At 36.1% G+C, this 22,875-nt stretch overlaps 1 protein-coding gene across 2 annotated transcripts in view; it reads left to right on the forward strand.

Annotated features, from left to right (window-relative positions):
* WDR35 (WD repeat domain 35) overlaps positions 1-22,875 on the forward strand; it is a 59,126-nt gene that overhangs the window by 34,034 nt on the left and 2,217 nt on the right. Inside the window, exons 14-25 of one of the 2 annotated variants that reach the window (XM_042933610.1) lie at positions 566-619; positions 4,532-4,641; positions 5,372-5,582; positions 10,756-10,836; positions 13,302-13,438; positions 13,988-14,191; positions 15,303-15,449; positions 16,073-16,205; positions 18,714-18,824; positions 19,783-19,947; positions 21,054-21,194; positions 21,853-22,009. In XM_042933610.1, coding sequence (XP_042789544.1) covers positions 566-619; positions 4,532-4,641; positions 5,372-5,582; positions 10,756-10,836; positions 13,302-13,438; positions 13,988-14,191; positions 15,303-15,449; positions 16,073-16,205; positions 18,714-18,824; positions 19,783-19,947; positions 21,054-21,194; positions 21,853-22,009 — 1,651 coding nt within the window. The remainder of the gene's footprint in view (positions 1-565; positions 620-4,531; positions 4,642-5,371; positions 5,583-10,755; positions 10,837-13,301; positions 13,439-13,987; positions 14,192-15,302; positions 15,450-16,072; positions 16,206-18,713; positions 18,825-19,782; positions 19,948-21,053; positions 21,195-21,852; positions 22,010-22,875) is intronic. The other variant, XM_042933611.1, reaches the window with a different exon arrangement.

Here is a 22,875-nt window from a genome sequence, read left to right on the forward strand (position 1 = left end):
CCACCCATCCCTGCTCCACTGGCAACCACTCATCTGTTTCCATTTCTGGTTTTGTCACTCTGAGAATTCTTTAAATGAATGGAATCATGTGGCATGTAACCTTTTGAGATTGGCTTTTTCTCACTAAGCATAAGCTCTTGAGACTCGTCCAGCTTGTTGCTGTGCCATTCTGTTTCCTCTTCCTCATTCTGGCACGGTCTGGCCCTTCTGTCATCTGTTCATCTTTTATGACTGAGCTCAGGTTTCCATCTCCCTGCGTACTTCTGTGTAAATGAGATGTTCCTTCCTCTGTTGCTCTCCTAGATCCTGAGCGCTACTTTTATTAATTAGGTGTTCAGCTCGCTTTCTTCCCCAGTAGGCTTTTGAGTAATCCCTGAGGGGAAAGATTTTATTCGAGTGTCTTCGGTGCTTAGTTCAGCATCTTGCACATAGTAGGTGCTCAGTAAGTGAATGTTTAAGTTAATAAATATATTGAAGTATTCTTCTTAGTGAATTGCATACTACCTTATACCAGGTTAGTCACTCAATAAATATTTGTTAAAGAATAATAATTGATTTATTTTAGGGCACCCGGGATCCAATTTGTGCCATAACTGCATCTGATAAGACACTGATCGTGGTAAGTTCTTAAAAAACTGATTTTATTAATAATAATTGTTTAAATTATAAAAATAGAGTAAAGTAATATGTTTTGGATTTGAATATCATCTTGTGGGCATCAAGTTTTCTAAGCCAAAGTAGTAAATAAATTTTTAAAGACTGCCTCACAAATTGTTAATTATTTGCAAAAATAACTATTAATAAATGCAGTAGAATAGTGGCCAACTGGGGAGAGTTTGACACCGGCTTGCATGAGCCACACAAGGGTTGGCAGGTGTCGAGTGGATTGGATAGCAATAGTAGGTCTTAGAAAGCTTCCTTCTGTATGTGGCCCACTATTTGGTGTTGGAGAAAGTGCTTTGGCTCAGCTATTTTCATAAGACTTAAAATGAAGAGGTGGTGTGTTTGCTAACCAGTAAAAAAAAAAAAAAAAAAAAAAAAAGTCTAGGGCAAATTTTTGCTGAATTTTTCAAATAAAATGAATGTAATGTGGCTTTTCTTGAGCTCTGGCATTTGAAAATACTAATTTTAGAACTAAATGTTTACTTTAATATAATGGTGGTGGAATCATTGAATTTCAGTTGTGTAAACATAGCCTTAGTGGTGTATATTTACAGTTCTAGTTATGTTCTTTAGCCATTAGATAATTTTTGGGGGGACAAAATCTTAAGAATGTATTATTGTTTTTCCTCATCAAGTGAATTTGGTGTATTTTTGAAGCAGTTTGTCTTATGGAGCCTCTTTTTTCTTTTTAGAGTCTTTGCTCAATGGCAGGGGTTTTTGGTTATGCTAGTGGTGTTTCTGACATTAGCAAAAATAAAATAACATGTAACTCATATCAATCACGAAAATTGACATAATTCCCAAATGACAGTCTACCTATAACATACACACTTGAATGGTTTTAATACCAGTCAGAAAGTTTAATGGAGAAAATATCTTCTGCATTTAAAATTTCACTGTTGAAATGTAAAAGGTTTTAGAATCATTACTTTTTCAAACCTTTAAAGCCAAAGGGCCCCTTTTTCAAAAACAAAATCTTATTTCTTACCCCAATATGGTAAATCTTCCAAAACCCATACCTCCCTTTTATACACTAAACAATATTCTCCCCCTCCTCCTTCCACCCTTTCTGATAGGCCCCTCTTGAGAATCCACTAAGTGGTGGTGCTCCACTGATTAAAAAGGGGAGAGGGAAAGATGGCCTGAGCCGAGCCTTCCGCTTTGTCCCATTGCCATGGCCAGAGGAACAGAAGGGTTTGGAAACCAGAGTTCACTCTTGTCTGTTATACCAACTATTGATCTGTCAGCATTAAGGTTTGCACAGAGTTACACTGAAACTTCTATTCTTTTATTTTTTATTTTTGTTTTTGAGTATTTTTTTTTTAATTTTATTTTTTATTTTTTAAAAATTTACATCCAAATTAGTTAGCATATAGTGCAACAATGATTTCAGGAGTAGATTCTTTAGTGCCCCTTACCCATTTAGCCCATATCCCCTCCCCCAACCCCTCCAGTGACCCTTAGTTTGTTCTCCATATTTATGAGTCTCTTCTGTTTTGTCCCCCTCCCTGTTTTTATATTATTTTTGTTTCCCTTCCCTTAGGTTCATCTGTTTTGTCTCTTAAAGTCCTCATATGAGTGAAGTCATATGATTTTTGTCTTTCTCTGACTAATTTCACTTAGCATAATACCCTCCAGTTCCATCCACATAGTTGCAAATGGCAAGATTTCATTCTTTTTGATTGCCAAGTAATACTCCATTGTATATATATACCACATCTTCTTTATCCATTCATCCATCGATGGACATTTGGGCTCTTTCCATAATTTGGCTATTGTTGATAGTACTGCTATAAACATGGGGGTGCATGTGTCCCTTTGAAACAGCACACCTGTATCCCGTGGATAAATGGCTAGTAGTGCAATTGCTGGGTCATAGGGTAGTTCTATTTTTAGTTTTTTTGAGGAACCTCCATACTGTTTTCCAGAGTGGCTGCACCAGCTTGCATTCCCGACTGTTTTATTTTTAAACATATTTTTTTGGAATCTTTAATCAGCTTTTAATGTAATATTTTATGTCTTGAGACTTCCTTACATATTCTAGAGAGATGCCCACTTTGTTAGGTACATGATTTGCAAATATTCTTCCAATTTGTACTTTGTCTTTTTTCTTCTCCTAACAAGGTCATTCACAGAGAAAAAATTTTGATTTTTGTGAATTCCGGTGTATCAGTTTTCTCTTTTAAGGAATATGCTTTTGGTGTGTCAGTTCTAATCTTCTGCCTAGCCTCATTTATATTCTTTTTTAAAAAAATTTTATTTAGGGGAACCTGGGTGGCTTAGTCTGTTGAGTGTCTGACTTCGGCTCAGGTCATGATCTCACTGTTCATGGGTTCGAGCTTCGCGTTGGGCTCTGTGCGGACAGCTCGGAACCTGGAGCCTGCTTCAGATTCTGTGTCTCCTTGTCCCTCTGCCCTCCCCCACTCATACTCTGTCTCTCTTTCTCTCTTTCAAAAATAAATATCAAAAAAAATTTTAAAAAATTTATTTAAATCCAGGTCAGTTAACATAATTGTAATAGTGGTTTTGGGAGTAGAACCCAGTGATTCATCACTTACATATAACACCCAGTGCTCATTCCAACAAGTGTCCTCTTTAATGGCCATCACCTACTTAGCCTACCTCCCACCAACCTCCTCCATCAACCCTGTTTGTTCTTTGTATTTAAGAGTCTCTTATGGTTTTTCTCCCTCTGTTTTTATCTTATTTTCCTTCCCTACCCTTATGTATATCTGTTGTGTTTCTTGAATTCCACATATGAATCAAATCATGCAATGTCTTTCTCTCACTGACTTATTTCGCTTAGCTTTATACATTCTAGTTACCTCCACATTGTTGCAAATGGCAAGATTTTAGTCTTTCTGATCACCAGGTAATATTCCATTGTATATATATACACCACATCTTTTTTTTTTTTTTTTTTTCTCTACTATTCATAGAACAGTTTATTGACCTACCTCATCTGGCAGGCCATGGGCCCCTTCTGACCAGAAGTGTCAGTCTTATAACACATCTACTTTATCCATTCATCAGTAGATGGACATTTGGGCTCTTTCCATAATTGGCTATTGTTGATAGCGCTGCTATAAACATTGGGGTGCATGTGCCCCTTAAAATCAGTCTTTTTGTATCCTTTGGATAAATACCTAGTAGTGCAATTGGTGGGTTGTAGGGTAGCTCTATTTTTAATCTTTAAAAAATTTTTGAGGAAGCTCCATACTGTTTTCCAGAGTGGCTGCACCAGTTTGCATTCCCCCCAGCAGCACAAAAGAGTTCCCCTTTCTCTGCAGCCTCACCACATCTGTTTTTTCCTGAGTTAATTTTAGCCATTCTAACACATTTAAACTAATACTCATTGTATCACTGCTTCTGATCATCTCCATTTGCCACTAACTAGTATCAGGTAGATGGCTATAGGATAAAAACGTGGACTTTCAGAAACCACTGTTTCATATGGTGATCTTATATTGATTTTTCATTCATGGTGAAATTTAATGCAATAAGTGCTTTATATTTTAGCTTTTAATGTACCTTAAATATTAACCTAGACAACAACTGTAAGTCACCCTTGTTATTTCTTCCTTGGGATATAAGGAGTTATGTATTACTGAACAGCTCAGTTTCTGACTTCTTTCTTGAATGCTGCATGAAAAAAAATTACATCACCTTCAACCACTTTTAAAGGGGTTTAATTAAATTAGGAGATAAATATGTACTCGGTAACGTGATTTAGTATCAGAATTGGGAATTAGTTATGACACATTCACTTTGGTTTGGAAACAAATGTATGAACATATAGAGAGACCTGTAGTTGTAATTTAATGTTATTTTGTAAATATGCTTTAGTAATCAAAAGTAATTTCCACAGGGTCGTGAATCTGGCACCATTCAGAGATACAGTCTTCCTAATGTTGGTTTGATTCAAAAGTATTCCCTTAACTGTCGATCCTACCAGTTATCCTTGAATTGCAATTCTAGGTAAGTCTGAAAATTCTCTTCATATAGATGCTGGGCTTAGAAGTTATCAATTCGGATTGTTGGATTTATGTAATAAATACAAAGATGTGTATTTGTTTTAAACTTGTCTTATGGTTCAGTGTGGTTTTACTGTAATATATTTATATTTAAATGTTTATTTATTATACGGTATTTAGATGTTTTTCTCTAATTGGCAAAATATAGAAATTCAAATGTAATACTTTAAATTGTTTGCGTGCCAGTTGCTTTAATTCCTTTGGATACTTTTTCCTCACAAGGAAGCAAAATGGAGAGTAGTCTATGTCTTCTATCAAATTTAAGAAATTTTTAAAACCAGTTATTTTTTTAAAGCCATTTCTTTTTTCTTTTTCTTTTTTTATTAATTTTTTAAAAATGTTTACTTATTTTTGAGAGAGAGAGACAGACAGACAGAGAATGAGCAGGGGAGGGTCAGAGAGAGAGGGAGACACAGAATTTGAAGCAGGCTCCAGGCTCTGAGCTGTCAGCACAGAGCCCGATGTGGGACTCACGAACCATGAGATCATGACCTGAGCCGAAGTCGGACGCTTAACTGACTGAGCCACCCAGGTGCCCCTTAAAGTCATTTCTGCCTTCTTCCCAGATTTGGATGAACTGATTTTGCACAAGAAGGGTAATAGGTAATTATATTCGTGATTGCTGATGGTCATTTTACCATCTTGTTTCCTTTCTCCAATTTCAATATTTGTAGTCGTCTTGCTATCATAGATATCTCAGGAGTTCTAACTTTCTTCGACTTGGACGCTCGGGTAACAGACAGCACAGGACAGCAGGTCATTGGCGAGTTGTTAAAATTGGAGCGTAAAGATGTCTGGGATATGAAGTGGGCCAAGGATAATCCAGATTTGTTTGCGATGATGGAGAAGACAAGAATGTATGTTTTCAGAAACTTGGATCCTGAGGTAAACACAAGAAATGAGCATTAGCAGCACATAAATAATGAGCCAGATGTGAAAACCTGGCTATTTCCCTTTTGTTTCCTTAAGAGGTTTGTTGGTGTTGGAGGCATAAATTTCTGAAAATAAATAGAAACATATCTGTGGATTTGTAAAATATTTGGTCATAAGTGGGAATAATACTCATCCTTTAAAAAGTCTCTGCTTTCTCTGAAAGGCACTTCCTAAGCATTTATCTGTACTTTTTAAAAGACGGAACCATGGTCTCTAATACATAGTCTTTATTTTTTCCTTGTCAAAGTTAAGAAAAAAAGAAAATCAGTAGTAATATTTACCAAAATTGCTTAAAACAACCTAACCAAAAAAGTGTAGGCTTTTATTCTCCTTTGCCTCCCTGTCCACCTTAATCTGTGCTTCCTTATTTATGTTCACATGACCTCTATCAGCCACTAATCCTGGTCTTTCTCACTCTGATGATTTTATGAATATGCAAGTGTGGACTGATTAATCTGCCCTCTCTGGAGTATCAGGAAGCCACTTGCTCACTAATTTTAAAGTTATATTTTGATTTTCTACTTGCGGCTCACATCAGCTAATTGTTTTTTTTTTAAGTTTATTTATTTTGACAGAGAGAGCAGGGGAGGGGCAGAGAGAGAATCCCAAGCAGGCTCCACACTGCCAGCGCAGATCCCGATACAGGGCTCGAACCTACAAACTGTGAGATCATGACTTGAGCTGAAGTCAAGAGTCGGACACTCAGCCGACTGAGCCACTGGGGTGCCCCACATCAGCTAATTTTTAAGTTTGGAACTTCCCTGTCAGTCTGCTCTGGACAAACTGTTAGCATTTGTGTTTAGGAAATTCAATGTAATTTGAGTGGTAGCCTAATCAAAGCATCATTGAGATAAATTTTTATGTAATTTTTGAATAATTAATGATTTCCAGTTGGGAATTTTCTGTATGGTTGTTGCACCCAACAAATGTAAATAATAATAAATAAGTTGATAGATATCATTAATTGATGTATGGGTTTGCGGTTTCCTTTTTGGAAAGAAATTGCATGCTTGGACCACTGAGCTGCCAAAAATCTTCTAGAGTGATTTATTTAGTGGTGAACTATTAAACTGTCCCTTTAATATCTTAAATTATTTTCACATTTCCCCATTTTAGTGCTACTCAGGATCTTTGGGCTGGGAAATGACCTCATGTGAATTGTTCTCAAAGGCTTTGTCAGGAATTTTAAGGATCTTTGTAGTTTTTAGCCCCTGAGTAGGGTTTAAAGGAAAGGCATTCAGGGCTGCTGCATTTAACTTGTAAGCAGGGGCTTCTTTCAAGGCTCCAAGGGAAATTTGACACTTGCCACAAAGTAAGTGTAAAAATTTGACAGGTAACCACAGGCTAACCTTGAGGATGGGAGAATACTTTTTGAATGTTAGGGCCCTTTTTCCATCCGTGTCCCCATGCGTACTAAGTCAGAAATCATATGCCTGGGCGAGTGTTGTTCCTGGCTGTTTGTAATGTGTGTGTAGCACACACGCTCAGTCTAGCACCAGGGGACGTCTTGGCTTGGTGCAAAGTGCTTCTTAAGTAGTTTTAACAGAATAGCCTTCCCCTCCCCTCCTTTTTTAGAGTCATTTTCAGGCTTGGCAAGTAGTTCAATTTCTATTGGATTTAAAGCTAAATGGATTTCTTTCAACCTCACCACTGACTGGATTTCTTTATAAGTCATGCTGTGCTGTTCTGTTCATTCATGAGGACACTGGCTGGCTGTTGTCCCTGCTTGGTTAGTTATTGGTTAGTTACTCTACTGTTCATTTCTTTGGCTGCTCATTGACTGATTATGTAAGGACGTACTCTTTAAAACAGGATTTACTGGAGCTCCTTTAGGGCATAGTATTCTTTTACTATTCAGGAGATAAGCTGTTATTTGACAGTTAATACTGAATCCATTTTTGTCCATTTGAGTGTTAGGAATTCTAGATTCATACCTTCCTTTAAGTTGTAAACCTTTCTTCAGATTATAGATGAAAAACGGGTGCCATTTGTGTGTGAAGTTGTAGTTCACTGATAAAGCACACTTTCTGAGAATTTGGAAATGAGTATTTAATGTTGATATTCCCTGCTTGGTCATTTTTATCTCCAGTGACCCCCTAAAGGTACCAATTCAGCTTTTCTAGTCTTTTTCTTGGATCTTCCCTTCCATTGGTACTACTTCATATTCATATTCCTTTCATATCTCATATTTTTATCACTCAGCTCATTTTTATACACTTCTTTACCAAACAAGAAGTTTCCAAATTTTTGAATCCGTATCTTCATCTATGCATAATTATTCATTTAGAAATGATATACGTGACTTACCATTATTAATACAAGTACTTTACGAATCATGTCCCTAAAATAGAAATTCTGAAAGAATGAGGAAAAAAATACATTTAAGAGGCTGAAGTGAACTTTATTTTGAAATGTCAGGGTGCTGTAGTTCTCACTGCCATTAGCTAGTGTCTGAGCATCGTGCACACTTGAATTATTAACTTCGTAAAGTCTTGTGTTTCAAATCGTCTTCTTGATAATTTTCAGTTGTTTAGCTGACTTTCTGTCAGATCTGATTCGAATGTGATTGTTTTCACTTTCTAATGTGGCTAACCCCAGAGTTTGTGCCAGGAGTAAAGGGGGTGACTGTTCCGCCTCGTCTTGTTTGCTTGTGCTTGCGTTCCAATATTCCACTTCATTCACGTATTCTTTCCAGGGAGATTTTTAAACCGCTTGTCCAATTTATGAGAGTTAGCTCAAAATTAGAGACTGTAATCCCCGAATCCGCTTAACTAGGTATATACAAACTTCGGTATGTCACAATATGCTGCAATTAAATGGATAAGCGCTCAAGATACCTGTTATACTGTACATGTTCTGAGACCTTCTGATGTATGTACTGGGTAAGAGTACTTAATACAGTATAGATTAGTGAAGTTTAAAATAGTTTCTTAATAAAAATAAATTTCTTATGTACTGAGTAGGAGAGTGTATCCTGCTTTTGTTGACCACTGGTCTAAAACTTCATATTCAATGGAAATATGGATGGATATCTAGTGAGTTTTGGAAAATAATGAGAATTAGATGAGATAATTCAAGTAGAAGTTGACTTTTTAAAATCCGAATAATATAAATATATTTGCATATTTACTTGTGTGCCAATAATCATAGATTATTTTGGAAACTCTTAGTTTTTAACCTTCCTTCCAATCTTTATTTTCTCCCTTTCTCTTTATTTTTGGTATAACTTTTTATCCACACATCATCTTTTATGACTTTATTTTTTGGCTACCTTGCTTTGTTTTTTGTCTAGTCAAAAATAAAGCAATTTTCTAATGATAAACATTTTTATACAGGTATATTTGGATACATATTGTATCCAAATAATTAAAATATATGAAAGGCCTCTATAATTTATAAGAAGTATGTTATTATATACTTAATTCTTGAATTAAATTTTATCCTTGATTCTTTCTGTGTGATCATTGCTCATACTTGCCTTTACATAATACAACTTTTTTTGAGGAAATAAAGAAATTTGGTAAAATTTTCTCGTATAATCAACAATTTTTACTTAAAAAAATTTCTTTTATGTTTACTTATCTTTGAGAGACAGAGACAGAGCGTGAACAGGGGAGGCAGCAGAGAGAGAGGGAGACACAGAATCTGAAGCAGGGTCCAGGCTGAGCTGTCAGCACAGAGCTGGACGTAGTGCTTGTACTCATGAATGGTGAGATCATGACCTGAGCTAAAGTTGGATGCTTAACCGACTGAACCACCCAGGTGCCCCAACAATTTTTACTTTTTAAGAGAAAATGTCACTTTAAGACTCAAATGCATATAATGTGCACACAGAGCCCCATTCTTAAACTTTGACATACTAAAACTAAATATGATTCAATTTTTAAAAATCTGATTCAATTTTTACCTCTAATTTCCATGTTTTTAAGTATCTTCCTGTAGTTTCTATCACATGAAGAACTAAGTATCAGAGTTATAAATTTGATACATTATTTCCTTTGAATTTTGTTTACTTTCTATTTCATGATACACACACACACACACACACACACACACACACACACACACACACACACACATATTAAAAACACATTCCAGGGGTGCCTGGGTGGCTCAGTCAGTTGAACGTTCGACTTTGGCTTATGTCATGATCTTGCGGTTCATGGGCTGGAGTCCCGTGTCGGGCTCTGTGCTGACAGCTCAGAGCCTGGAGCCTGTTTCGGATTCTGTGTCTCCCTCTCTCTCTGCCCCTCCCTGACTCAGCTTGGTCTTTCTCTCTCTCAAAAAACAAATAAACATTAAAAATTACATTCGGGTATTATTTCCATTACCAGACATTATCTTATCCTTTTCATAGTGCTCTTGGAGGTAGTAAGTATAGTGAGAGTTTATTTCTTGTTATTTATATAATATTTATATCTCCTTTTTCTACTAGAGATTTAGGGCAGCTACTTTACATTATAATATGCATTTGCTACACTTTATTTCTATAAGCTTGCATAATACTAAGAAAAGAGACAGACCTGTAACAGACTTGTGTATTTACATCTTGGCAAATTAAATCTTATGTAGAAAATCTATCAGGAATGCTCTCTGGCTAATTTTATAGAGGATGGACTTTGCAGTATGGGGTAAGATTTCTTTGATATATGTACTTACATACGACTATAGTGTTTGTTGGTTTTATTAAGAATTAAATTTAATGTTGCATTGCATGAGTAAGAATTATCAAGTGGTATAAGGCATTTTTGGATTGAGAAAAATTGGACTGATGTTAGATGCTATTAGGGAATTAATATTAATTATATGAGGTGTAATAATAGTAATGAGGCCATTTAAAGAACATCCTTATCTTTTAGAGATACGTACTGAAATATTTAGGGGTGAAATGTCATGATGTCTATACATTTTACTTGATTTACTTTAAAATACTTCATCCAAAAAATCGACTGAAGCATATTTAGCAAAATGTTAATAATATTTAGGTGATGGACATATGGATGTTAATGACATTCTGTCTAATTTTCTGTTGATTTGAAAATGTTGAAAAGAAAATACAAAGTCATATGTTAAAGGAAGGAAAATTTTGTACAATTAAGCATAACATTTGTCTTTATCTTTAAAGGAGCCCATTCAGACTTCTGGATATATTTGTATCTTTGAGGATTTAGAAATTAAATCTGTTCTTTTGGATGAGATATTGAAGGTAATTCTTAAAAAACAATTGTATTTTTGTTGCTGGCTTGACTGGGATTTGTTTTATTTTATGCCCAGGCAGTGTGGTGTTCCTGTTAGGAATGTGGATTGACCCTCCTTGGTCACTTGTACCGCTTTTAGACAGGTTCCTTCATCTTTTTTGAACTTCATTTTCCTTTCTTGTTTATAAGCCTCAATTATTTTTTTCAATTTTTTCCTCTATAAAATGTGGATAATAATGGCTCCTATCTCACAGGATTGTTATTGTATAAAGTAATCTGTGAAAAGCACTTACCACAGTGTTTGGATCAAGAGCTCAAAAAATGGTGGCTAGTTGTGGTTGTCATTGTTTTTATGTTAATAACAAAGAGAAGAAATATTTGACAATTTACTTTGTTCTTTTGAGCTCTAAGACAGGTAACTTTTTGTTTGCAGGGCCACTATCCTCCTATTTTTTTTTCAGGCTTTATAAAATAATCCAGTTCTGATTCCAGCTATCTTTTTGAACCCCTACTTTGGCCTTCATTGACTATCTTTTGAGAATTTCTTTCTCTAAGAATATATTACAAACATTTTTACTTTCATTTTATACAAAGCATTTACTTTTTTCTGTATACTTCATATATTTTTTGGAATTGGGTTAATAGAGTTTTACATTTCTGAAGTTAGTTGCAATTTGTAGCACGGTTTCATGTTTTGGTTTGATATGTAAATTGTAGCCCTTTAAAGCCCTTTGTTTGTGAGCCTGTTTTTTTTTTTCCCCCATGAGAAATTTATTGGAGCACTAGAGCTGAAGGAATACGAAAGGAAAAGGAAGGGAATTTACTAAATTTACATTCACTAAAGTGCCTTCATAGGAGGTGTTCAATTGTCATTTGTCATTGCATGTCACTCTTCATTTGTCATTACAACTGTGCCCGGTAGATAATACACAGACCTCATTTTTAGTGGAGAAAGCTCTTCGTGAGTAAAATGATTTACCAAAAGTCTGTCTGTTCACTGACTCAGCAGATGTTTATTGGCAGTCAGTAAGGCAAGTTCCTGGCCTCAAGTAGAGGGGTTGGGGAGGTAGACAAGAAATTCAGCAACCAGCAAAGGGGCGGGGCTGGCGCAGTTCAGTGGGCAGGTGCGTCTGTCAGAGGTCTGTGGGGAGAGAGCGCTGGTACAGTTCTGAGACTGTGAACCACGTGAGTAGTACAAGGCTGGCATTGTGCTAAATGTTTGATACGTGTTATCTCATTTAATCCTCACAATTCTAGGAAGTCAGTCTGATTATTATCTTCATTTGTTCAGATGAAGAATCTGAGGCTTGGAGAGAGAAACTCATTTGCCAGTGACACCCAGTTGGCAGTAGGCAGAGACGTGAATGATTTCACTCCAAGCCGTCTGGCTTCAAAGCTGGTGTATGTAATTGGTAGCACTGGCGGAACTGAAGGGGAACAGTCGTGGGGGAGGTTGGCCCCAGTCATACGAGGCCTTGTGTGCCTTCTGTGGAGTTTGGACTGCCTCCTGGAGTCACTGGGGGAGTAAAGCAGGAGAGTGATGTGATTGGGTTTATATTTGGGGAGATGGCCTTGGCTTCCTGGGTGGGCACAGGACGGGGGTACAGCAGGTTTTAGAAAGAGTTGTTACATAGCCAGTAGGCTGAGGAATTAGGATCTAAGCTTAGATCTGTTTGAATCCAAACCTCATGCATTTTCCATACTACTTTCTACTTTGTGCCAGGGATTTCTGGGAGAACTCAGTTTCTAAGTACAGTGGTTTAGTTGCAGGTGGGGAGGGCCAGATGCAGCTTAGTTCTGGGAGCCATTGCTGTTTTCTGTATGTGGGGGCGGGGGGCTCTAATTTTCTCCTGGGCTTCACTTTTTCTTTACTTGGAATATGTAGGATATTGGTGAGTTCATTATAACTGTTTTCTTTTCTTGGCCATTAGCTAGCTATTTCCTGCAAGACTGGCCTTCAGAAAAAAAAATTTTAGAGGGGTCATCTAGCTAAATTAACAAAAGGAAAGAGATAATGAAAACTAGCTCTTCCTTTTATTTGCTTGTCTGCTGCCCAACAGCACAGGGGACAACTGTCTCATTTCCCCCCGGCAAGGAGAGAGTAGATTAAGGAGTGAGCTGGTAGAGGCCCCTGCACATGTCTTTTCTCAGCACTTTGGGCGAGAAGAGAATAGTAGCTCCTGGGAACATGAGAGTTAAGCTGAGGGAAACAAGGCTGTATGATTGTAAGACAACCCTTCTTCCACTGTCCTCTTTTCCCTGTGGGCAGCCTAGTAACCTCAGGAGGAACTTCACCTGTGGATTGTGGCTGTTTTCCAGATAACTCAAAGACCCACACATTGGAATATCTTTTCTTCCCATTTTGGTTTACAACATGATACAGTTGTTTGTGTGTGTGCATGTGTTTTACTGTAAAAAAGAAACACATACTCTAACGGCAGGTATTTGCATTTCTTTTCATCTTTACTTTTAGAATCCAGAACACCCAAACAAGGATTATATAATTAACTTTGAGATCCGGTCCTTGCGAGATAGTCGAGCATTGATTGAGAAGGTTGGAATTGAAGATGCATCTCAATTCATCGAGGACAATCCACACCCCCGACTTTGGTATTTAAAAATAAAAAATCCTCCCAAAATGTCTGGTGTATGCATTTAAAGTCTCAGCTCTATTGTCTCCCACTCTCATGGTAGCCTTCATGGGGGTAGACTTGCATTCTTGTTCTTTTTATTTAAAAAAAAAAAATTATTGTTTTTTATTTATTTTTTGAGAGAGAAACAGAGAGTGAGTGGGGAAGAGGCAGAAAGAGAGGGAGACACAGAATCCGAAGCATGCCCCAGGCTCTGAGCTGTGAGCACAGAGCCCAACGCAGGGATGGAATCCATGAACCGTGAGATCATGACCTGAGCCGAAGTGATGCTTAAGTGACTGAGCCACCCAGGCGCCCCTTTGCTCTTCTTTTTAAAATACAGAAATTAAATTCAGATTTGGAAGTACTCAAAATAAGCATAATATTAAGTAAAAAATACATAAATATGTTAAAGTAATCACTTCCCACCATGTTTAACTAGAAACAACAGGTATAATAATTAAATTCGGGTTCAAGACTTGTTTATCAGTAATGGCAATAAGCTTTTCTGTTTCTTGTTTTAATAAAGGCGCCTACTGGCTGAAGCAGCTCTTCAGAAACTCGATCTGCACACGGCAGAGCAAGCGTTTGTGCGCTGCAAAGATTACCAAGGCATTAAGTTCGTGAAGTGCCTGGGCAATCTACAGAGTGAGTCCATGAAGCAGGCTGAAGTTGCTGCCTACTTCAGCAGGTTTGAAGAGGCAGAAAGAATGTATCTTGATATGGACAGAAGGTGAGTAATGAAGGTACAGGCATTCTGGAGTACTTCTGGCATTCATGCTTTTCTTCTGTACAAATGAGGAATGTACAGTAGACTAAATGTGTCATACCACTTCTTTCAGAAAATAATCTCAGTTTAGTTACAACCTGGATATTCCACGTGGCCCTTACATTAATTTATGTATTGAAGTTTGGAGGCAGTTTCCTTTTTCTTTTTTTCTTTTTTTTTTTTTTTTTTACATATATTAATGGCTGGCCGTGGGAGGTTTTCTATTTGGTAGAAAAAAAAACATAAGACTGCAGAGACTGGGGGCTTTTATCATTTATTATGCAGCTCAACGTTTGGGTTTTCTTTTTTGATTTAGACCTGTATTTAATTTTTTGTCGTCAAGGACCATGAAATAAAAATGAACAGTATATAGGGATTGAGTTTTATTCTTTATGTTCATTTTAGATTTGCATAAAATAATGTATGTATTTCAGCTATAAACATTATGTCTAAATTTTGTTAATATTATTTGTACTTCAAGGAGATCCCTAATACTGCTTAAGCCCTGAAAAGAAAGATAAAACCAAATATGTGTTTATATGTATGGGTTTTTTTTTTTTAATGTTTATTTATTTTTCAGACAGAGAGAAACAGAGCATGAACGGGGGGAGGGCCAGAGAGAGGGAGACACAGAATCTGAAACAGGCTCCAGGCTCTGAGCGGTCAGCACAGAGCCTGACACGGGGCTCGAACTCGCGACCACAAGATCGTGACCTGAGCTGAAGTCGGGCGCCTAACCGACTGAGCCACCCAGGTGCCCCAGTATATGTATGATTTTTAAATAAGCCTGATCATGTCTCAATAATTGATGAAAAGAAGTTATTATTATTTAAATCATTATTTTGCTAGGAAAATTGGAAGGCTAGGAAAATAAAAGGCAGGAAGTTATTTCCTTTTCCTGATTTCAAGTTCTCCCCATTGCCTCTTTCCTGGTCAAATTTCTAAAATGTTTGGGGAGGTAACTTGTCCGTCTGTTCACTGCTGGGTATTCTCAGTACCCCGGAATTGACCCTAGCATGGGGTAGGCACTTCACAAGTATTTGTCAGGTGAATGAATGTATGCTATTGTTTACAGAGATCTTGCTATTGGCCTCCGGCTGAAATTGGGAGATTGGTTTAGAGTACTCCAGCTCTTGAAAACTGGATCTGGTGATGCAGATGACAGTCTCCTTGAACAAGCCCACAATGCCATCGGAGACTACTTCGCTGATCGGCAAAAGTGGTAGGCGACCTATGTGAACCTCTTCATCTGTTCATGTAGCACTTGATATGCTGCCTGAGTACTTCCCATTGGCACAAAGCTGGGGACATTGAAGGCCGTCCCCCTGGATTCTTAAATTCAAGCAGATTTAAATTCACAATGGGGAGCAAGAGATCCTTGATAAGTGTTATAAAACTTCAGAGTTTCCAAACTCACAAACGTGTGCTTAGTTTCAGGCAGGTTTCTACTGTTTAAGACCACAGTGTGCATTTCAAAGACATATGATTTATTTCTGAAAAAAGGAAATGTATTTTATGTTTTCTTGTAGATTATTTTCAGAAGTCATTGGCTTTTATTCTTAGGTTTTCATTTGATCAATACACTTATTTATGTCCGTGTTTGGAAGCACAACTGTATATCCAGTTACAACATTTTTTTTTATAGCCAAAGAATGTTGCAACTAAAATGTGCTTCAGAGTCTTTAGATTTTATCCCCCCAGTTTATACACTTCAAAGACATGCTGTAACTGAAGATGGTAACTAGAGTAATACTAGTAATTCTAATGAGCATTTTTAATGAGAGTGTTTATTTATCAGGAGATTCACATTAGTTTTAGAAATTGTTCTTTTTTTTTCCCCCATAGGTTGAATGCTGTACAATATTATGTACAAGGCCGGAACCAGGAACGCTTAGCTGAATGCTATTATATGTTGGAAGATTATGAGGGATTGGAGAATCTTGCCAGTTCACTTCCAGAAAACCACAAGTTGCTTCCAGTGGGTATTAAAAATTTTAGTTTTTAGATTTGTTAGGTTATTTTTATTAGGTTTTGTGTTATAGTCAGGAAATATCTTCTGTCAGAAAGAAAATTTAAAATCTATAATCTCATAGTTTCTTAAATGTGGAATGATACTTTTAATTGTTAAAACAATATATCAATATTACAGACTGCTTGAAAATAGAGGGAAAATTAGTCATATTCCCACTACTTTAACATGTTCACAATCTCCTATAGTATTGTCAGTTTTATAAAATTGCTTTTAAAAGTTAGCTGACACATGAAATATTTACAGTTAAAATCTCTTGTCAGAGGTTTGCTTCAAAATTATCTGAGCTGGGTCTGGGGATTAGTGTGTGTGTATGTATGTTTGAAATTTGCTGTAATAAAGGTTTAAAAAGATAGCTTGACTTTTATTAGGTTATGTTAACAAAGTATTTAGTGTTAAAAAAGAAAAAACAGAGTTCTCTGGAAATTTGTTTTGAATGTCCTTTTTAAGCCTCTTAATTCTTGAATGACGTTAATGAGTTTATATTTTATTTGTTTTATGTAAAATGTAAGTCATTGAGCTGTATAGTACCTGTAGAGTTAGCATCTCTCAACTGCAGGGTCGGGACATGTTATCGGTTGTGAGTTCTACCACAAAATTTTTGTTTGTTAATTAGTAGATGATAGAATTCTGATAATTCAGTTTTGTCTCTTGTGAATTAGAGCCATTATCCCTGTTATAATGGCATTTTCATGTACTTTATTCTCAGTCCTGTGTTTTCTTGAGTAGGAAAGAAACTGAAATTAGTTACAACCTTGGATATCGGGACAGTGTATCCTGCATTAATGTCATCTGTTCGGTGTGTCTGATGATGCAGAAAAGAGTATTGCTGTAGGATATCCAGAATAGTATTATTACTGAGTAAATATTAAGTTATTATAGCTATAGTAATAATTAAATAATTAAAATGCTTAAAAATTTTTAGTAGTGCAAATGTTTTTTTTAGTATTGCAAATTTTAAATCAAGTTTTTGAAGGAGTTTTTAATAAGACGGTAAAATTTACATAATGTTTAATTGAAAAATACAGAGAACGGAACTATATATAGTATGAACACAATACATATACCAACTCACACATACATATAGATTCCTAAGACACAGATGTTAGGAAATGACATCAGACTATTGAGAGAGATTTCCTATGGGTAGTAAGATTGTAAGTAACTTTACATTTTTTGTGCTTTCTAATTTTTATTTACCATTACAGTCTATTACTTTGTAACCAGAAAAATATAAACATTACTTTAATTAATTAATTAAATGCTTAGTTTTATTTTAGAGAGAGAGAGAGAGAGAGAATGTGAATGGGGAGGGGCAGAGAGGAGGGGGGTACAGAGGATCCAAAGCAGGCTCTGTGCTGAGAGCAGAGAGCCTGATATTGGGCTCAAACCCATGAACTATGAGATCATAACCTGAGCCAAAGTTAGACACTCACTGAGCCATCTAGGTGCCCCTAAACATTACTTTTAAAAAGATGGTTGGATCTAAAACATACTTTTATGATTTTCCCAAAATATTTTATTATTTTTTTTAATGTTTATTTATTTTGAGAGAGAGAGAGAGAGACAGCACAAACAGAGGAGGGGCAGAAACAGAGGGGGAGACACAGAATCAGAAGCAGGCCTCAGGCTCTGAGCTGTCAGCACAGAGCCCGACATGGGGCTTGAACCCACAAACTGTGAGATTATGACCTGATCACAGGCTCTGTGCTGATAGCTCAGAGCCTGGAGCCTGCTTCCGATTCTATGTCTCCCTCTCTCTCTACCCCTCCCCTGCTTGTGCTCTGTCTTTCTCTCTCTCTCAAAAAATAAATAAATGTTTAAAAAATTAAAAAAAAAAAAAAGAAGTAAGGGTAGGGAGAGGAAAACTCTTGCCAATTAGATATCCAGAAGGAAAAAAAAATTGATTTTCTGAAAATGGAGAGTGAGCCAGATGGGTATGGTGGGTTTGTGTTGTGGTTCTCCTTCCTTCCCACCACCCTTGGAGGGAGCTCTGTTTGGGATCTGGCTTCCTGAATTAATGAATGGCCTATCTGGGGCATTTCTTCAGAGAGGTATTAGAGAGCTCTGTGAGTGTGAGATTTTCCTTAAGCCTCTAACATTACCATTGTTATACCATCAGTTGCCTTAAATGTTTTTTTCACACACTAGTATGGGGTTTGTTTCCCAGCTTGACATTTCTGTGCCCTAGCTACTAGAGGAGCAGTGTGCAGGATGTTCCGGACCTGGTTAAAAAGTAGATCTGCAGCCGGAGCCAGTGAAGCCCCGGTTTCGTAGACAGTGATGCCTTAGCCTCCTTTCTGGTTTGTAGCCTCTGCCCCTGTGTATGTTGCAACGAAAAATTACTGTAACCACCAGTAAATTTAATATTCGTATGTCCCTATGGAGTTTTGTAAATTAAACTATAAGTGATTTCCTTGGTCTGTGAGATCTGATAATATTGTTCTGTCCTCACAGGAAATAGCACAAATGTTTGTGAGGGTTGGAATGTGTGAACAAGCAGTGACCGCATTTTTGAAATGTAATCAGCCAAAGGCAGCAGTAGATACCTGTGTACATCTCAACCAAGTAAGGAACTGAAAATTAAGGTCCCTAGTCATCCTTTTAGACTGTTGCCACTGTAGGGTTGAGGTGGATTTTGTGAAAGGAGCTAGATGCTTTCTTACTTTGTTGAGGACCTAGAAAATACTGGAATTTGCATTTACCTCTTGAAGTGCTACCGTTAAGGGTGACCCACTCGTAACTAAGTCAATATGGGGACAAACCCTGTGCTTTTTAGTCAGGCAACTTGTTGTCTGGAAGTAATTTCATAATTTTCTGCATTTTATTAGGGTTTTGTTTCCAAAGAAGGACTGGTTAATGGTCATTGCAAGAGGAAGGAATTGAGTTACCTTATCAGTATTTATTTTGGCAATCTATTTTCCTGTCTCTTTAGAGAAAACATATATTTGATATTCTTGGGAGCTGGAATTTAACTAAAATTAAAGTGCAGAATTGTGGAAATTGTTGAATATCAGTATATTCCTTTAAGTGTTTTCTTGAAGTATTTTATAAAGCTCCATTTGCTTTTTAAAAATAACTTTTAAATGTTAAATCTGATAGGACATTTTCTTAACCGAAATGGCATATTTTGTTCTACTATAAGCAAGTATAGCTTTTCCTCACTTCTAGCTGGTGCGAAATTGAATTATAATATTGTAATTATAAACTTTGAAGCTTTCCTTTTCTGATGTCCTTCTTAAGCAAATCACAGTCTTGGGCCATTTAATCATTTTGACATGTTTGACTTATAGAACTTATAATTGCTCTGATTTTAATTAAAGTTACTGTAAACTGCCTGGCAGGCTCAGTTGGTAGAGCATGAGACTCTTAATTAAAGTTACTGTATTAAAAAATATATATACTGGTTTTTAATTTTAATATAGTGTTATTTATTACTATAAACTTAAATCTTTATTGTGTGAATTTTATGACATGTATGACTATAAATGCTTCAGTAGCTGAATGGCATATTTTTCCCCCTCAGTGGAACAAAGCTGTTGAGTTGGCTAAAAATCACAGTATGAAAGAAATTGGATCCCTGTTAGCGAGGTATGCATCTCATTTATTGGAAAAGAATAAGACTCTTGATGCCATAGAACTCTATCGGAAAGCCAATTACTTTTATGATGCTGCTAAACTGATGTTTAAGGTAATACAATAATCTTGGTGAGTATTTGCTATGTTCTAGTTACCAATGTTTTCTTATGTACTGAAGAACACATTTTCCATTTTCTTGGAGAACAAGTACTTGCTATAGCAAAAGCCCTCTTGTTTTATTACTGCTATAACTATGCATTATCTTAGTATTATTACCTTTTACTAAAAAAGCTATTCATTAGTGTTAGCACCTTACTGATCCCTAAACAATTGAATATTTACTTAATACTGAAGTTAACAAAGAGTTATAGAATTTTCAGGGACCATAAAATACAAATTCCCTTAATGGGAATTAAATCCTGTTGATAATAGAATTTTGTCCTTTTAAATGTATACATTTTAAGGGGCATCTGGGTGGCTTAGTTAAGTGTCTGACTCTTGGTTTTGGTTCAGGTCATGATCTTGTGTTTCGTGAGTTCAGGCCCCACGTGGAGCTCTTGCGCTGACAGAGCAAAGCCTGCTTAGGATTCTGTCTCCCTAGCTCTCTCTCTCTGCCCCTCCCTCACATATGCATGTGTGCACGCGAGTTCTCTCTCCTTCTCTCTCAAAATGAATAAAAAAACTTAAAAAAAATAAATGTACACATTTTAAATACATTACTGTTTCATAATATGCATTTGGAAGGAAAAGGACTAATACAGTATTAATGTGTATACATTTTATATTCTGTTCTATTTTTTTCCCGTTGATTTAATAAAAAAGGAAATATTCCCCTCAATCATTTAGATAAATCCTTCTTTCTGAAGTCTGTACCATGTTAAAGTCCTCTTATCTCAGTATACTTGGAACACTGTTTTTTAAAATCTCCTTATGGAAAATGCTACCTCTTCCACGAAAACTTTCTTCATTTTGACTTACTTATTTAAGAGCATTTGTTATGAGTTGTAACTCCAAGGGCTAATGCCAAGGAAAGAACTGAGTACTTATAAGCTAAGGAAAAGGAAATGGGCTTAAAAATATTTATCATAAATGGGTGGTATTTATGTTCCATCCTACTGGTTTTTTTCTTTTTATTAAAGAATCAAATTTTAGAGATGATTGTATGTGTACAAATAAAGATTAAGAAATATCTTCCCCAAGTTCTTTAAATGTTTAAAGATTGCAGATGAAGAGGCAAAGAAAAGAACCAAACCTTTACGTGTCAAGAAGCTGTACGTACTGTCCGCTTTGCTTATTGAGCAGTACCATGAGCAAGTGAGAAATGCCCAAAGAGGAAAAGTGAAAGGAAAGAGCTCAGAGGTAAGGTAGAACATTACAGAACATGAAGTCATCTCAGGTGTTTAAGGAAAAAAGACTATCAAACTTCTCTTTAGGGACAGGCCATTTAATTTGCTTGTCTGCATTTATTTTCTTAAATGATATGAGGAAAAGGAGTCACTGACTTGGAATTAGTACTCAAATTTAGAGATTTCTGCTGAAGAATATTGGAAACTTTTCCTGCAAGACTAATTTGTAGACTTTGCTTTAATTTTTTTTACTTGGTAAACCCTTTCTAACCAGTGAGTTTTAAAAACCTTGCTAGAATATGTATATTACTTTATGTGTAAATGAATCTCTTACTAACTTAAAGTTTATAATGAGTTCTATTAAAAAATTTGACCACACCATGGGGAGAATTGTTTCACAGCATGTATGTTTGTCAGATCACATCAAGGTGCACTTGAAATAATTTACAGTTTTATTGGTCAATTATAGTTTAATAAAGCGGAAAGAAATTTTTGATTACAGCAGCTTAACAAAATACGAATTCTAATGGAGAAATGAAGTCTGTAATGACAGTTTTGTAATGATCAAATCTACTTTCCTTAGTTTAATGTATAAACCGTCTCAGAAGTTGTCTTCGTTAGGGTGACTCATGGTTGCACTGACAGAAAACGTGGCTCTGCTTGACTCATAGGCCACATCTGCTTTGGCTGGTTTGCTGGAAGAGGAAGTTCTGTCTACAACTAGTCGTTTCACAGATAATGCTTGGAGAGGGGCTGAGGCTTACCACTTCTTCACACTTGCCCAGAGGCAGCTCTATGAGGGATATGTTGACACTGCATTGAAGACAGGTGGGCCTTTGACCCAACGGGTACAGTGTGTTTAAATTGAATGTGAAGAGCCAGCTCCTTCAGATTGCCCATATATTAACTTCAGTAACACTTTTATCCATGGGTTTATTTTCATGTTTGAGATTTGCTGTCTATAGTCTATTTTGCACATTCTCCTTTGTTTTGAAGTTCTTTTGATTTTTTTAAATACATATGGTTCACATTAAAGTCAGAGGTTTGAGATAAGCAAAAAGAATGTCTATAGCATTCACTATTCTTTTCATTAAAAGTTAAAGTTTTGAATATATGTAAAAGTTTGTGTTTTTTATAATATCAGGAGTATAACATATGTCCTTTTTAAAAAACATAATGTGTTGTAAAATATTTCCATATTAATAGATTTCTATAGTATTTAACTTGTTTTTTTGTTAAAATGACATTGTAAAAAATATAATGTCACTTCTGTAATGATTACAGTCAAAACAGAAAAAAATAAAATAATCTAATAACTTGTAAAATAATCTTATAACTCAGAAGTAATGATTACTAACATTTGGGCGAACTTCATTTTAGACATTTCTCCATGCCTATAAAATTGTGGACAGTTTTCCTTAAGCTAGTATCATACAATATATGTTGTTCAGGGGCTTGCTTGCTTTATGCCCTCCGTTGTATATTGCAGTCATGTTTCCATGTTGGTAAACATAGATCCATGTTATCCCTTGTATTAGCAAGGGGACTGTAACAGTTTTTTTTCTAATTGGTTATTATACATAAGAATTATTTTTATTTTTACGTGTTTACAACTGACCTTTATTTAATTTTAACTGATTAATATGTGGTATAAATTATGCAGTTAGGTTTAAGATAGTTCTATTTCATATAAC

Source organism: Panthera leo, chromosome A3, assembly GCF_018350215.1.
Source record: "Panthera leo isolate Ple1 chromosome A3, P.leo_Ple1_pat1.1, whole genome shotgun sequence".
In the NCBI taxonomy this organism is placed as follows: domain Eukaryota; kingdom Metazoa; phylum Chordata; class Mammalia; order Carnivora; family Felidae; genus Panthera; species Panthera leo.